At 47.5% G+C, this 17,189-nt stretch overlaps 1 protein-coding gene across 3 annotated transcripts in view; it reads right to left on the reverse strand.

Moving 5' to 3' along the window:
• Positions 1-704: 704 nt before the first annotated feature.
• LOC135987139 (uncharacterized) overlaps positions 705-17,189 on the reverse strand; it is a 57,892-nt gene continuing 41,407 nt past the window's right edge. Inside the window, exons 4-5 of one of the 3 annotated variants that reach the window (XM_065631847.1) lie at positions 15,531-15,581; positions 705-3,356 (exon numbers count right to left, since the gene is read on the reverse strand). In XM_065631847.1, coding sequence (XP_065487919.1) covers positions 3,228-3,356; positions 15,531-15,581 — 180 coding nt within the window. In that variant the 3' untranslated portion in view covers positions 705-3,227. Of the gene's footprint in view, positions 3,357-15,530; positions 15,585-17,189 lie in introns of all 3 variants that reach the window. The other 2 variants (XM_065631846.1, XM_065631848.1) reach the window with 2 other exon arrangements.

The following is a 17,189-nucleotide window of genomic DNA, read 5'->3' on the forward strand; positions in this document are numbered from 1 at the left end:
CCCCAAAGGTGGGTGCACTGAGCAATCTAGCTGTTTTGGAAGAAACATCACAGAGAAAGGCATTTCTGTATGGGAGGTATGAGAGCAAGGGGCTTGGGGGAGCCAGCAAGTCCACCTTACAACCCCTGGAAAATGGGGCCAAGGCCAATTAAGAATGAGCTGCAGCTGTCAGAGAAGGGAGGATTTTAAGATAAGAGAGATGGCAGGAAGCCTAGAGGAGATCAGAGCTTGGAGGGAAGAGCAGAAAAGGCCTCCCGGGAATGAGCCTAAGTAGGACTGCTAAGGGAATTTATGCTCGTATCTCTTGGGGGCCTTGGAAAAGGGGAGATAGACGATAGACTTGTGAGATGCTGGTTATGATACAGAGCTAGCAGTGCAGGAAAGAGACAGGAATTAGCTCAAGGAGATTGCAAGGGGTGGGGAATACACATTACAAGTACCTGAGACAGAGTTTTCAGAGCAAGATCCTGAGGAAGTGGTGAGCTATAGTTATGCTATGGCAGACTATGCACGCTCTGGCTGTAAGCAAAAGGGCTGCTAAGAATGTTGAGACAGAGATGCAAGATTTACTGAGGCTAAAATTATAAGACAAAGACCAGCTGTACAGCCACCCACTCTTCTGTAGACCTCCAGCCAGGTCATATTCAAACTCCAAGTAATAGGCAGGTCACTCAAAAGCCAAAGTACCTTCTCAGTGGGGGAAACATCAGCAAGGGCCAACATACCATATCAGGGCTAGCCTCAAAGGGAGCAGCTCTTACATGCAAAAAACCCTGGCATTCATTTTAGAAAAGCTCTTGCTAGTTTGTTTTCAAATCCCTTCTCTTGCAGACATGGCCTGGACTGGCAGTGCTGTGTCATAGCTCACTCTACTCCATCCCCTCCTACACCCCTGCCCACAGACACACAGAAGATGGCAAATGCATGAGACCCACCAGAGGTGTGAATGTAGCAGCTGTTACACTTTATTTCATTGTTGCTGTTGATTTTTTTGTGGGTTTTTTCTTTTTATTTTTTCCTTCTGATCAGAAAAGACAGAAAAGTTACAAAAGTACTAAAAGGCAATAGTATTGGCAGGACATCCCTGTTCCCCACTGCCACCCAGCAGAAGACAGCCTGCCACACCTGTGGGCTGGCAGAAACATATCTCTGGGGCTGAGCACCTTGGCAGCTCTTGCTAAGCAAAGCCTGGAGACACAGGGGCTGCAGCCCCAGCCACCTGCATGTGGAACGTGCCTCTTCCGACAGGTACCAGGCTACGGCTGTCCCTTCTCCTGAGCACAGGGATTTGGTCCGAAAGGGCAACGCTCCATGTCTTGCACTGGTCAGCTTGATGTGGCAGCAGTTAAAAAGCTGAGGTGTGCCCTCAAAACAAGAAAAGCAGAGTGCCTACAGGGGCAGGAGGAATCAGCAGAGGAATCGGCCTCTGTTGGAAGAAGGGACTTCTTGCAGGGAACAAAAATACTCTGCCAGAGGTACTTCACCAGTAAACACAAGCAACTCCTTGGAGGTGGTGCTGGTGCAAAGGGTGGCCCAGCTGTGGAGCCAAAAAGCAGGCAGAGCTAGGGCAGCTTCAGGACAGATGTCCCCTCACCGCCTTGCCCAGCTGCTCTGCCTGCCTATGAGGTGGTTGGGGAGGGAGGAGGGTAGGTGTGGAGGATTCAGGTCCCCAGGCCTACACAGCCTTTGGGTGTTCCCCAAGGGTTTCAATGATGGGCCCAGAAAGCACCAGTGAATGCTGGTTCACTGTGTGGCCTCCTCCTGGCAGTTGGACTGACCATTGGTCTCATCCAAAGAGTAACAAAGACCTCCACACTGGAGCAGATTTAAAAACAAAAAATATTTTATATTACTCACAGTTGCTCCTCTTGCTCCAGACAAGGAGTAAACTACTCACTCCCCCTTGCACTCAGCCAGATACAGGCTCAAGGTGGTGAACACCCGACAGAGAGGTGCAGCAAGGGGAAATGCCTTGTTCCTCTGCCTCACCAAGAGAGGCAAGAGCTTGTTTTATTAGCTGTTGCCTCATGGCACAAAATACATACATGCCTCAAGGCCAGATCTCAGTTAAACTCCAGTAGCAGCAAGGCCCAACATGGTCCTGACTGCCTTAGGACCATCTATGGAGAAATAGCCCACAGCTTCACCTAAGCTCACCTACTGTTTCTTCCACCGACAGGTGCCCACAAAACAGAGACCTCTTTCTCCCACTCCATGCTACATCTAGGAATACTTGTTGCACTGATACAAGAAGAGTCTACCTCAATTTAATAGCCAGCGTAACAAGGGAGTGGAAAGCTTGCCAGAGACATTAGATTTCGTTGAGTTTGCTGATACCAGTTACCTTCAGCATCACATTAAGGCAACAGTGTATTGGGACAATGCTATAGAGAAGTGCTGCATATCCCAGAACACAGCCTCAGCAGAGAGGGGACCCAAGAGCACACAGCCACTCCCAAGTTCTTCTCTCTGATGATGCTGAGAGGACTGAGGGTGAGTGTTACATTTTCTTGGACAGTTGAACACAGACCTTTCATGCTATTAAAAAAATTTTATTCTAACCCCCAATCTACAAGTGGGAGGCTCATGCCTCCCATTTCAGATGATATCAGAGTTGCCAGCAGACCCGCTGGAACACACAGCTAGATGTGCCAGCTACTCACTCCCACCTCCCTCTCCTAGGGTCTTCCACTCAAGAGAGCTTGAAGTGAATACAATTATATCTCAGAAGGATCTTCTTGCTTTGCAGGCAGCCCTGTATAGCCTCTGTCTCACTTCTGAGTGGGAGAAGGATCAGGTCTATAGCGAAGCACTGTAGACTCAGGTACTCTTGGGAAACTGACTGGACTTGGTTTCACACCCTGATCACTCATCCCTGCTGCCATGTAGGCCATACTAGCCCCTGAACCCCTCAGGGTTATCTTCAGCTACCACCATCCCCATGTTTGACACTGCCTTGGTGGCTGCCTTTGCAGTTTGTAGACCTGACTGGTTTGGTTTGCCCCGAAAGACAAGAATCTCTCCCTTTGCCACTCTTCAGATATGGCAATAGTATGAAAACAGGTACTGTTGCAAAGCCATATGCTTCCTGCTTCCAGAGAGGCTGTGTTGCAAAGATGTGTCACTGTCCCCTTCTCCCACACACCCACTTGGGTATCACCACCTCCCCTTCTCCCTGCCAGGCAGGTGGTTGGTTGATAGTTCCTGAGGTTTTTGGAGAAACTCCTTCAGTAGGCACATGACGGTTCTTCCACTGGAGCTATTGGGCTCAGCGGCTTCAAGGTGCTGAGGGAACGGAAGGCAAAGGTGGATGGATCATACACAAAGTGGGGCGGTGGGCGGCCTCCATTGATGCTCTGCAGGGGAATAAAAAGAGAGATGAAGTCAGTGCTCGTATAAGCTGCAAACAGTGGTGTTCTTGCCCCAAGTACTTTGTCACATCCCTCTCTTGTACAACTACACCTCCTTGAAGGCGTGGCCGTACTTGTACTTGCAGCAAATGGCACTACCATCTGCAGTGAAGTGCTTTGCTCATGTCCTTGCTCCTACCCCTCGAGAAGAAAACATGCACGTCCACCCCACTCCAGGACTGTGATCTCTGGTATCCACATGACCAAGATTCATGGCACCTGTAACCACTAATTGAAACAGGATATCCATGATGCATTTAGAGTCCCAGAGTCAGAACAGCACCACTGCCAGAAGGTATCATGTGGAAAAGCCAAATTCAGATTCGCTTGGCCTTGAAGGAAGATCTACCACACTTTTAGAGCAGGGAGATAAACCAAGTCATCTCTGAAGACTCATTCTCCAGTCCTGTTTTTCAACAGCTCTCCAATAAGGATTCACAAATCACCCTTTCTTAATCTGTAAGTCCCAAACACACTGAAACTCTCCAGAGCTTTGGCTCCAGACTCCACAGTTCAGTGAGGAATAGCTGAGAGATGCCCAGAGGAAAAGATCCCACCTGAAGGCCATACAGCCAGGTTTGTACCAAGATCACAAAAGACCATTCTCTCCCTTTTTGTTCCCGGTGTTCAGGACGTGGTCAGAGCAGATTCAGAGCAAGGAGGCCAGAAATACCCAAGCAGCCCCTACACTGCATGACAGGACAAAAATGCTGCTCCCCAACAGGCTGTGCTGGGACCTGTGCATCCTAGAAGAATGACAGTGCCAAAGGGATTCCACTCTGTTAAACAGGAAGTGTTTTCCTTTTACTTCTCAGGAACTTTGTTTTGTTTCTTTCCTTATGCAAGCAGAAGCACAGTGGGGCAGCAGCTTCACAGACACTCTTCAGCCAGGAGAGGAGGTCTCATGGCATTATGGGCCAGCAGAGTATTGAGTCATGATCCTGCAGAGTTCATTCCCCAGGGATAGGTGTCAGTTACTGAGTGGCACACGCTGGGAAGTTCATCAGCTTAGAAATTCATGCACATGGCCCCCCATCTCACACCACTGCTGGGAAGGGCTTTACCATTGTTTTCATGGAGGTTAGAAAAAACACAGTGCAAGGAGATCTGGCTGGGGCTTGTGTGTTATGTGCCCCCCTGCTGACTCTTCTTCCAGGCCTTTCCTAAGCAAGACACATGGTTTCCCTTGCTCAGCCTGCACTAAAGGACTGTTCCTCAAAGAATTAGGCTTTTTAGGAACAACTACCAACTCCACTGTCTCCTCTAAGACAGAGGTTCATTTTGGCACTTTGAGGTCAGGTCTATCAAATGGCTGCAATGAGATAACAGCACAACAAGGTAATATTTTGATGCCACCTCCCGCTATCCTGGCTAGGTTTCAACTTGTCATGACAGGACAAGCACATGCAGCTTTTTCCAGAAAGCTGCTCAAATGGTCAGGTTCACCCAATCGGTCACACCAAATAAGAGAGAGCTACCGAAGTGTCCAAGCCAGGCCCTTGGCGCTGCAGTCACTGCAGCAGGATCTGGAAGCCTCTGCCCTCAGGATCTTGGTCGCAGCTTGGCCCCATGGGGCAGCCTTCATTTCAGAAAGGGCCTTTTTAAAAGCCAGTGTGGGCAATGTGTTCCTGCCTAGTGGGTACCTCCTTTGCAAATTAAGATGGGCACTTGAGAATGGAAAATGCCAACATGGTGCTTGGCATCAGCTGTGCCTGGAGTTTCAGCCAGCAAATCATGCCTCACTACATCCCCCTGACACCTTGGCCAGCAGCATAAGAAACAAGAGAGGCAGATTTAAGGGCCTTTACTCAATAGCCACCTGCTGTGAGGTTATATATGGTGTGTGCTCTGGCAAGCCTCAGAGCTGGAGGGTAACATAGCAACCCCTATTCAAAGCTAAGGGGCAGAATAAATCAGCACATTTGTCCTCCTCCAGAGCAGAGAAGGTCCCCCACCAGTGCCAAGAGGGAATGGGAACAAAGAACCTGGCAGTCCCCTCCATTTTGAAATGCCAGACAGGATTAGAGAATGCAGCTGAATCAGTTCGTTTCTGGCGGACGGCAGATGGAGAAGATGCTGGGGAAAGACTGGTCCAGAGGACAGATGAAAGTCATCCACAAAACTCACCAGGCTTTGGGTGGGAAGGCACTCTGGGGTCTCTCTCTGGGCCTTCTTCTGGCACCAACATGTTGGGCAGAGAGCCTTCCCAAAACACCATGGAGACGGGCACAGAACAAGGGCTGAGGTGAAGGACAGGGACATGAGAAGACACAGGAAGATGCAGAGATTCCCTGGTGGCCAGACAGCTGCAAGTAAGGCTCAAACTGCACTCAATCCTGCCTCTTCATCATGGCACCTCTTAAGTGGCCACAGGATAATGGCTGGCTTTCAACAGTGCAGCTACCACAACAGTAGATGACGGCAGGGTGAGAAGGGTTCTGTATCCAGGCAGTAACAGGAGAGGCAGTAATGGAACTTCCCTCATTCATGGCAACACTCTGTCCAACCTACAGTCACTTACAACCCTAAGCAGTACAGGTGTGTCTTGCACCTACTCCATGATTGACAGGGTGGCACCTCTGCTAGGGACCTTGCTGAAAGGAAGAAAGCACCAGCACCAAATCAATCCCCTCTCTTCTTGCAGAAGAGCATGTTTTCTTTGGAGCTTGTATCCTGCTCTGGGGATAACTAGGCCTGATCTGGCTTACTCCATGACACCATTTGGGATCCCAGCATGTGGTGGTCTGGCTCTGATGAGTAGCACAAGGCAAAGCCTTTGTAGATGTATTCTCAGAAAGAAGACAGACAGGGCTGGCTGCCAGAGAGGGGAACACATTCCTTCCACCCTGTTGCTTGGGCCAGCTGCCTCCCTGTAGTCTGGGCAAATGTCCTAGCCAGCCTCCCTTCTTGAGCACACAGCACCAGCCTGTGATGCCTAGGACATCGCTTTGACTACAGAAGGTTGTTGGAGCTGCTGCTGCAGCAGGCCCCCAGAGAGCTTGCCATAAACCTGCCTGACAGCCCCTACTGAGCAACCCCAGGACAGCTCCTGCAGAGGCTCCTCAGAGCACAAACACTCCACGCTTGACATTAAAGGCCGGTGTGTTCACTCTAATGGCATTTGGGGAGCTGGGTAACTCACACAAAATGGAGCCTAATATGGGCCCTGTGCTAATGGCAATCATTAACCAGAGCCCTCAATTTGTTAAGCAATGTATTTACACAGCTGGAGAACGGCCCAAGATACAAGCACTTGGCTGCCATCAGGAGGGCGCACATGCTCAGATGCGCGCTCTATCACACAGCCCCACACTCGCTTCTGCAGCCTCCCCTGCTCTCGCAGGTCTCAGGTGCTCCCCATGCACTTCCCTGGTCGCTTGTCCACACCCCTCCGTGCACACACAGACCTCCTCCCAAACTTGGAAATCACATGGAGAGCTGTCCCCACCTGTACATATCTTGTCCACTTACATCGTAACTCAAGCTAAGCAGGGTCTGAACTTCACCAGCATCCAGGGGAGCACAGCTTATCACTTGCTTGTACAACTGCCCAGAACAGACAGTAGCTTCAGCACCTGCAGACACCCACGCTGCCTCATTGCACAGCTCACTTGAGTTAGATGAGCTCCTAAGGGAGCTGGGCTTGTGTTACACACGTTTCAAGCAACTACATGCAGACTGCCTTGGTCACACACACTTCTTCCCTCGTATATGAACGTGCTGCTATACACCCTTGTAAACCTGTACTGTAGTCACCAGTTGCATTATCACCATTAAATACAGGTGGTAAATAAGCAACCAGGCTCAAAACATATCCAAAGCACATTAACAAAGCACACCTAAAGATGGTACAGATAGTGACTGGATGCAGGTGCTTTAAAGACCACCTGTGAGAGCCAGAGACCACAGAAGAAATCTAGAATTTCAATCATATTAGGAGCCCATGGAAAGCAGAAATGGGCAACTGCTCCATAAATCCATCCATAACGTAATTGTACGTTTCAGCAAGGAAAAAGTACATAGGAAGAAGACAAGCAAGTAAAGGATAAATCTACTAATGCAAACTCACATTCCTCCTAGAAACCCATCCCTAACCCCTATGAAGTCTGTGAAAATATCCGAAATGCAGATTGTGAAATAACTCAGTTTTGGACTCTTGATTCTACAGAAATGTGGCTCTCTTCTTTGGACAAAGCAAAAGCAAGCACAAGTCCAAGTGTGCTTTCAGCTGTGGGAATGACAACCCCCACAGGACGGCGGGAAATGAAGTTACCTAACACAATGTCTTAGAAGGGAGTGGTGTGCAAAGGGTGATACAAAATTAAGTCCTGCTTGATACTCTTTGGTCCTCTTTCATAAGAGCTCTACTATCTTGGCAGGATTCAAAATCAGATCAGCTTGTGCACCCTGCCAACCCGTCCCCTACTCAGGGCCAAGCAAGCACAGGAGTCTCTTCTTTCCTGCCCCTGGGAGCCAGTGGTTGGGAAACGCTGCTGAGCTCCATTTAAAGGATGCTGCTTTCCAGTGGTAGATGCCTCTCAGTGGTGGGTGAATGATCCCTTTGCAGTTGGTAGACTCACTTGTTAAAAGTCCTTTGGAATGAAAGGCACCATGTAATTGCAAGTTGTAAAGGCGCATCCGATTCCCACCACCACCCTGTGTGAAAAGGAATAAATCCCCAGAGGAGCCTTGGCAAAGACAGGTGCCTGCCTGCAATGCTGCCTGTTTGTGAGACAATCACTTTGCCCAGGAGTGGACAGAGCCAGAGGTAGTATCGACATTCAGGCATGGCACAGAGAGAGTAAAGGCTGTCAGAATCCCCAGGGGAACGTTTACAGGTATGCTGCTTTTAATTTCACTGTGTCTTCTGCTCACCCCTGTCAGGCAGTTAGAAAAGAAACTGGTGACACTTCAAATTCAATGTGTGAAACCACCAGCTGTGAGCAAGGGAAGTGGACCTTCAGGCCTGCTCCTAGCTACATCTGTCATTCTGGACACAGTCCTGACCAAGTCACTTCCCATAATCTGTGCCTCAGTTTCACCTGTGTATAATACATACACCATAGTCAGGCAGCCAGGATGAACTAACTAACATCTAGATGTTGTGTCCCTCAGATGAGAGGTGATTTCTTTCCAATTATGGTCTCGCTTCGGACAGTTTTCAAGAAAGTCACTGACAAGCAGGACCAGCTCCTCCAGTGGAGCAGCAATTCACAAATAACTGCTTCTTCATTAACTCCAACAGGGCCTCTGATAATTTATTTCAGTCATAGACCTGGAGTACCTCAAAGAATAACTTTTCAGTGGCAAACCTCCTCCCTCCTTAAAGTCTCTCCTCCAGCCCCAAGTTTATATGCAATTTAATTTCAGGGGATACCTAAAAGATAAACCATGACTGAACTTCATTTTAAGGCTACTCTTCTCCCTTCTCTTCCAAGAAAAGTAAAGATCAATTCCAAATGCTGTTCTGACAAGGAAAACAAAACTTTGCGGTTATCACCATTTTTCTGTGTTCTTCATTACCCTTCCCTAAAAGGCTGAAAGGCCTGTCTTCCTCCACCAACATAAGGCTGCCTAACACCTACTTCCTTTTATGCAACCACATTGCAAAGACCAGTTCAATAGTTTACAAACACATTACTGTTCCTCTTAAAAAGGGGGAAAAGAAAAAAAAAAAATCTATCAAACATTCGCAAGTGTGTGTGCAAAGCTGTTAGATGGCAACTACCAGACTTCGAGAGGTGCCACCAGACAGACAACACTGAACCTTTTTGGAAGGTACTTCAAAGGGCCTAGCAGATGCTTGCTGGTCACTTGCCCAAAAGCAGAAATAGGCCACTTTCAGATATAGGTCCTTGCTGGCACCAGTGTAATAAGCCTTTCTTCTCCTCTCTCTCCCACATCTTTGAGAAAGCTGACTGCAAGCTTTGATTTTGCCTGCTTGACAGTCTGAAGGAAGGAGACTCCACAAGGAAAAGTGACAGATGGTCATTCAGAGCGCCAGGTTGTCAGTGCTACCTGGCCAACGTGGGGAACTCGCTGCTCCAGGGTCCCAGTGAAGGTCATGCTCTGAAGGTCACACAAATCTCTCAGGAACAAGTGAATGAACCCTGTCCTCCACTAATGAGCTGTGTCTTGTCTCCACTTTCTCTCCTGATAGAAAATGGCCTGTGCTTCCCTGCACACACCTGCAGCAGTTCCTAAGGACACCCCATGATCTGTGTGTGCCAGAGCGGGAAGAGGTGCAGGCACAAGTCCTCTCCACGCTCCAAAGCAAGCACAGACACAGGCAAGGCACAATTTGGCCCTAAATCTCTCAACCATATCAGAGTCCATAACTATTTTGTCTATACAAAAGCGATACTACCTTGTCCTTTCCTTCCCCTCTCCAGCCTTCCCTGTGTGGCAGGAACATCTTTGCTCCCTCCCTCCAGAGGCTTCACAGCCGGCTGCCCTGGCAATCTTCCTCCCTTGGGCCAGGAACCCCAGGTACCATGCTTCTCACAGAGCCAGCATGTGGCGTGTACTTGCACATGTGCAGCTTCCAGTTTGCATGAGGCCAGGGCAACTCAATTCCCCCCAGCCAGGCTGGCACAGAGCAGTGCACTGCTTTTAACTTAAAGGGAACCCAAATTAAAACTGCAAAGTGAGTATTAATTACCCTGGTGTGAGCAGGCTGCAAACACAGGCTGACACAGTGCACTTGCCTCTGGACAAACCACCCCAGCAGTGGAAGCCAAGCGCAGGAGGTGGGTGTATTATGGGAGAGGTGTGCAGGAAAAGAAGATTACAGCTCTGGAGAGTGGGAGGGGGAATGGGTGCCAGGTTCCCACAGCCACATGAACAAAGGGGAGCAAGGAGCAACTGCAATGGGCCTGGATGCAGTGGTAAAAGATGTGCTTGATCTGCCACCTTGGACTTGAGGCTCTCTCAGAAAACAGTGGCAGAGCCGCTGTGACTCTTTGCCATCCCCCACTCCTCCCTCTCTCTGCTCCATCACCCAAGTGTGACCCAAAAGTCACCAAATCTGTCTTCCTCTCTGTGAAACATGCCTTGCCACTTCCCAGTCCCTTGAACCACAGCACCACCAGCCACAGCTACCACCAACACACAGGTCTCTCCCAGAAGCAGATGGTCACTGGGCTGCACCTCAGTCCTAACCAGCTTTCTACCTTTCGTCACCCCCCCATTCTTAAACCAGACCTACAACCCACAAACCACAAAGCAAGGACATTGCTGAGAATAGGATGTCAGCCTCCCGACTCACTACTTTCATGGTGCTGTCTGCATTACAGAGTTCTTGGTTATTCCACAATGTGTATTCTGCAAGCATTTACATGATTTAGCAGGTGCAAGGACATACACGGCAGGAATTTATGAAAAGCGTGCAGCAATAAAAATTATTTTCTTTAAGGGAGCAGAAAAGAGATATGACAGTCCCTCTTCTGTCTGCTATGGACAGGCTGAAGGGTGGTTAGCCTTTGCCATGAAATCCATTAAAAGCAATGCTAAATAAAACAATGTCTGGAGCCAGGTGTTTGGGATAGTTTTTAACATAAAGGCATTCCAGCCATGGCTACACTGGATCCTTCCTCAGGCTGAAGAAACTCTGAACAAAGTCTTTTGCAGGACTTATTCAGACCAAGGGCTGGGATTCTCCAGGACCAGCTATCACCACGCAGAGAACTTCAGTAGGCAGCTCAGTGGCTGGGTTGGGAGGGGCATGGGAGGAGCTGGTTTCCCCAATAAGCAAATGAGTATTTGGGCTCTCACTTGGCAGATTACCTTCTCCATTTTGCTCAGCAGAGATGTGCCCATCAACAAGAGACAAGAGCCTGCCTAGGTAGCTAGAGTGCTAAAATCTCCATGAGGGGCCTCTGCCCAGCAAGTAACCCAAGGATGGGACTGGCCTGGGAGATGAGTCTCTCTTGTTGCTTCCAAAGGGCAGGTTCAGGTTTAGGCACTCAGTCACATACTAAAGACAACCAGGAGGGTTTGACAAACTGTTAGCAAGCTGCAGTTTAGGCTCTCTGCTGCCCAAAATGTCAGAGCTGTTTAGACTGCATGATGTGCTATGAATACAGACACAGCTCAAGGAATGTGTTTTGAAGATCAAAGCCCAGACTCCAGTTTTCCTCACTCTCTCTTCAGGCAAGTCACATTCTCTGCCGGTTTCTCAGTTTTACTCACTCTGAAATTGCAATAGTAATATTTATGTGCCTCTGGGATGCTTTATTTAGCAAGGCTTGCAAAGCACTTTGGGAGCCTGTGATGGAAGGGGCAACATATGTGTATGTATACATATATGTATGCATACATACACAAAGTCTTCTGACTTTTTAAAAATCTTTACTTCTTGCTGTGCAGCCAGAACCAAAGGTTTGTACCAATACTGTTCCATCACCTAGTATGCCTTGCATTTGTGAATAGCTCAAACATCTGCCAAGAAGGCTCCGGCCAGCATATCTCTCCTGCTCAATACCAAGCTGAAAAGGTTCCTTGTTTTAGGAGAAAACCTAGCATGTTTCTGCAGTGGCCTTTTAGGATGCAGATGAAAGAGATAAGAGACAGGGAAGTCATTCCAGGGATCTGGCCCTTGTCCAAGCAGAGGGCATTCTCAACACTGATAAGATCAAGGCAAGAGCACAAGAGGTTTATTTTCCGATTTAAAATCCTTATTTTATTTTTAGATAGGAAAACACATCTCTCTGATCAGTCAGGTTATCAGATTGGCCTTGAAATCCTCACTCCCTCTCTGCTTGCCCCAACAAGAGCTCTTGAGATACCCAGGGGCTTGTTAGCCGTGTCTTCTACCCACCTACTGCTGCTGAGATAAGCCCAGCTCCACCAATACCATTCAGAGGCCGCATGTAGGAAGTTCGTAAAGGAACAAGAATAGGACTAGATGACAGACTTGTAACTTTCATCCCAAGAGGGCCTAGAGAACTGAAGACTTGCGGTATTATAGAAAGACTCCAGAAGATGGGTCTCTGCATTCAGAGCTGGCTACAGCTGACCAAGCCTGGTCCAGGACAGAGGCAGTTACACCCTGCAAGCAAGTGCTCGTATAGTCATCCTCCTTCCAGCACTAAGGAAGTGTCTCCACACAGTACCCGACTGTACCATGCAAATATGCCCTGGATGCTAAAACACCCACACACGTGTGCAACCCCTCTGATTCACCTTGCTTCCAGTTACAGACATGACACTGGCTGACACTGTGGAACAGCAGTGACCAGGTCTGTGCACACACATTGCCCACCTCACTGTGCAACACCCACGCAGGCCCACGTCCACCCCTCACCTTGCACTGACATGTGCTATGCTACATCTATCTATTATGCACAAATCCATACTTCACACACACCCCATCACCTCCAATTTGTCTCTGCTCGCCTGCCCACAGGGGCCAATTTTCCTGTTCCATTATTGTTTACTGGGGAGGGACAAAAGGGAGATTTTTTTTTTTTTAATATTTCTTTCTCTTCATAGTAGGCTCTGACCTCTCACAGCTGCTGTTTCTGAAAACATTTCAAACACAACTGAGCTGCGGCACATTTGAGAAGTTTATTAATGTCTCTGCCTTCATCTGTCTAGGTTTAGACTTTTCACATCACTGTCTCATCATCCTGCTTAAGAACTGCTGAGTGAGTGAAAAGGCTGTAGCCTAACACCGCCTGAGTTGACCCATGGGAAGCTGAAGTACAAGAACCAATGACAAGGTGGCAACTTAGTATTAAAACAGCATGTGGAGAAGCAAAACCCAGCCTAGGTCACTTGCTTGAGAAAGACTCCCAAGGACCATGAACATTTCCAAGGGCTGAAACTGTGTTTCAGTGCCAGAGGGCAAAAACACTGCTCTTCCATCTCACCTTCCAATGGGAGACTTCCAGCAGAAGAGGGAGGAAGAAAATAGCTGGGATGATGCATGAGAGAGCACCTACCTTGTATCCTGACATGCCAGCAAAGCCCCAAGAGGTCAAGGCAACTAAAATATCAGTCAGATATGCAAGAGCATATTGCCCAAGACCATGTCCTGGCATGCTTTAAACATCTCCATGGACGGAGACTTCATAATTTCTCCGGGCAACCTGAATCTCCTGTATTTCAACTCGTGCTCATTATCTCTTGTCCTGCTGCTGGGCAACACTGAGAAGGAACCCTGTGCCAAGCATGTCTTATTGGCTGGATTGAGGTTTCCTTTTATATGATGAGAGCACAGTATCATCCTTCAGAGGTATTGATCTCTCTCAGCTGCTTCCAGAGCTGAGGCACCTCAGCAAGGTATTCTGTCATGAACATGCAGCCTCCTTTCTAAGCTGGGTACACAAAAGGGGGCACTTTTAATCATTTGAAAATTGGAAGCAAAAATGCTCCTTGACCTAACAGCTCTTCACCACTACAAACCAACAAGAGACTGTGAAGTACCATATGCTATTGTCATAGAAACCACACGAGTACCTTAGGTAGAGATGCACTGTCCCAGCTTGGCAAGGTTGGCCAGAGAAGCATGGTTTCTGTGTCATCTGTCAGAAGGGTGTGTTCTCCATTTCTGCTGTTTATTTTAGTGTGAGCAGACATGGGGTCAGTAGGGATCAAAGGGATAATTCTGCCTCTCAGATTCCTCAGGGACACAAGAGTAAGCTGCAACAATGAGCTCAAGGTGTCAGGGGACACCACCCCACTGAGGTGTCACTGAAACCCCAGGGACCAGGGGACTGTCACCAGGCTGCACTGGAAATAGCTCCAGTCTAGGAACACCCAGACAAAAAGAAAAGTAAAAGCACGTGGGACAGGCATAAAGGAAAGAAATAAACAAGTTGCACTAAAACACTACAGCAGGATTAGACTGTTGGTAGGTCTGAATGACAGGCACAATCCAGGAAGAGCTCACAGGGCACAGGAACAGACAGCTCTACTGAAAACAATCCAGACAGGAGCATAAGAGAACATATAACTAATCAGGATTAATTGTGCAATCAGAAGTGGGGCTGCTGGAAGACAGGACTGAAGTACCCTGGCAGAAGGCATATGAGGAGCTGGATAAATACCATCCAGCTCTGCACAAGGCTCTAGCCAGCTCTACCTGCTCCTCCTCCTCTCAAACACTAAATTCACCCGCAAAGCAGTGATGGGCATGGGCACCAAACAGCATGCCCATAACAGTAGCACTTCTGGGTACATAAAGCATCAATCCCATTTCCCGATAGGAAAGGTATAAACCCTGAAGGATCCTGGTCTGTCATTCATCTCTCTTGCAAGGCTGCAACAACTGCAGTGAAAGTAACAGTTTATTCACAAACATTTTCGTCATCCTGACCTATTTTTGCCTGTGTATCACAAATGTGGAGGATTATATGGTGTTCAATGGACTGAGGCACTTGTTTTGGCTGCCATGTGCAAGGTCACACACACACACACCTTGCACAGCACCATACAGCACTGACCAAAAGAAAGCCAAGGTACCCACAAAGGAGACAGTGGTTGGCTGAAGAGTCAGGAGCTGGAGTACTAGAGACAAAGACCTGGAGGTGCAGGTAGCACAAACTACAAGCAGGAGAGTTTAGTAAACCTAGACCTGCTATGTGTGCGTGTGCTCCAGAACAGGAGATGCTCAGACACTGCAGTGTCATCCCAGCTACAAAGCCATCCAAGCAGCCTAGTTCCATCATCTGCCACCACCCAGTCCCACATCCCACACAGTTCTGCAGACACCAGTGCACCAGGCTGATATAGTCCCTTTTCCACAGCTATCCACCAGTACCTCTCGCCCTTACCAAACGCCACTTCCCTTGGTCAAGAAGGATCCAAATTACACCCTACAAGACAGCCATGCATAACTGTACGAGCTCACAGCAGGTGATGCAGACTTTCACTCTGAGGAAGCTTTGAGCCCATAGTATCCAAAATGGAAAAGCCAACATATTATTAGCCTCACCAGCACCTAACCTAAATTGCAACTGCAATCTATACTCCAGACTAGCCACTTTTGTTATGCAGCTGATCAAGCAACAGGAAACCTCAAGAAATAATCTTCTAGGCCTAGATGTTAAAAGAGAATCACCACATTTAGATGTATGTGGAAAGACAAAGGAACTGCACCAGAAAAGGGCAACTTACACGAATTTTAATAACTCTAGTCTTCGCTCCACAATTCTTCTTGAGCAGCATCTTCTGAAAGAGAAGTAGAATCCAGGGATTAGTAGCAGTAGCACGAGGGAACAGAAAGAGGGAGGTTGTAGGGAGTCTCTTTTCATCAACATTTAATCAGAAAACAAGATGGATGGATGGTTAAATGAGATATGAAAGACTAAGAATTACCAGAGGTGGCCATCAAGTAATCAGCCTAATCTGAGACTGTCTTATCCAACCTGCACAGAGTCCTTTGGCAGTGGCTGATACCCTGGGTTTCAAAAGAATGTACAAGAAATTCCACAGAGAAAGAGAAGGAACAACTGCCTAAAAGGGAGTTTCTTCCTAATTTCTGTCAATTAGTGGTTAGACTTAGCCCTGAAGCAGGTGAATTTATCTTCCTTTTATGAAGAAAAAAATAGTCTAATATAAATGTGGATGCTATCATTATTTAACAGTTATTTTCATTATGTTTGTTTATTTAGAACTAAAAAGCACCTGCCCATAGACCTAAATCCCTTTGCCATATACTGTAAGAGCCATTAAAGTTGTCATAACATAGGAACCACACAACTTAGCAAACCGGATATACTTAAAACAGCAATTACTCTGTGTAACTACAGAAATAATCAGGTGAGTTGCAGCTGTATCCCGGTTCTGAGGCAGTGCTTTGAAAGTTGGCAAGTGAATAAAGACTTTCTTTCCCCTTAAAAAAATTTCCAAAAAACAACTCAAAGTGGAAAAACAAGGCTTCAAGAACAAACACTTCTTCCATTAAAAAAATATTTCAACTACATTTTTCATAGTGAAAAACTTGATGATGCAGGCATGTCAGGAAGAAACTTCTCCATCAGATTTTGAATGAAATAAAAGATTTTTCCAAGCTCATGACTGTTTTCTACCCTTTTCCAGTTGGAAAGCTGTGTGAAGCGTGGGGGAACATTCGCCCACCACACACACACACTTTAACAAACCAACTGAAGTGTTTTTTTCAGGTTAAGTTCTTAACACAGAAGACCTGTGGAAAGACACGTCACCATTTTACTGATATGGATAGTAATTCATGAGATCTTTCTACTTTCTCTCTCCTTTTGTTTGTAGCCTTCCTCATTTTTCCAGTAGAAGACAAAAGCAATACAATAAGAATAGCCTTGGAAACTCAAAAAGCTTAAAAACACACACCACCCCCCCCAAAAAAAAAACTGAGAAAAAAAACCCTGAAGACAGTGCTCAGGTGAAAGCATAATATATTTTTCCAGTAGAAAGTACTGCTGGGGAGTGGGGAGAGAAGTCCCACTTCTCCACTACCTTCTGTCAGTTCCACACCCCATCAGCACACCTTTGCAGTTCCAATCCACGCAGCTACCCAAGACTTGGAGTTGCAGACCTACCCACCATTTCTATGCCCATCATCTTCCTGGATCTAAAATCCAGCCCTCAGCACACTCACGACCCACTTACATGGCCAGAAAAGAGATGAGCACTGCAGCAAGTCTCAAAACTTGTCCATGGGTAGTTTTGGGTCTGAGGAAAGTACATTTCACTGTCTGAGCATGCATGGCGGAGAAGGGAGGTGCTGAAAGGAATTTGAGCTTATTCTCTTAATCCTTTAGCAGGTGAATCCTAATGCCATCTTTGTTATTCAGT

Source organism: Caloenas nicobarica, chromosome 3 (genome assembly GCF_036013445.1).
Source record: "Caloenas nicobarica isolate bCalNic1 chromosome 3, bCalNic1.hap1, whole genome shotgun sequence".
Classification (NCBI taxonomy): domain Eukaryota; kingdom Metazoa; phylum Chordata; class Aves; order Columbiformes; family Columbidae; genus Caloenas; species Caloenas nicobarica.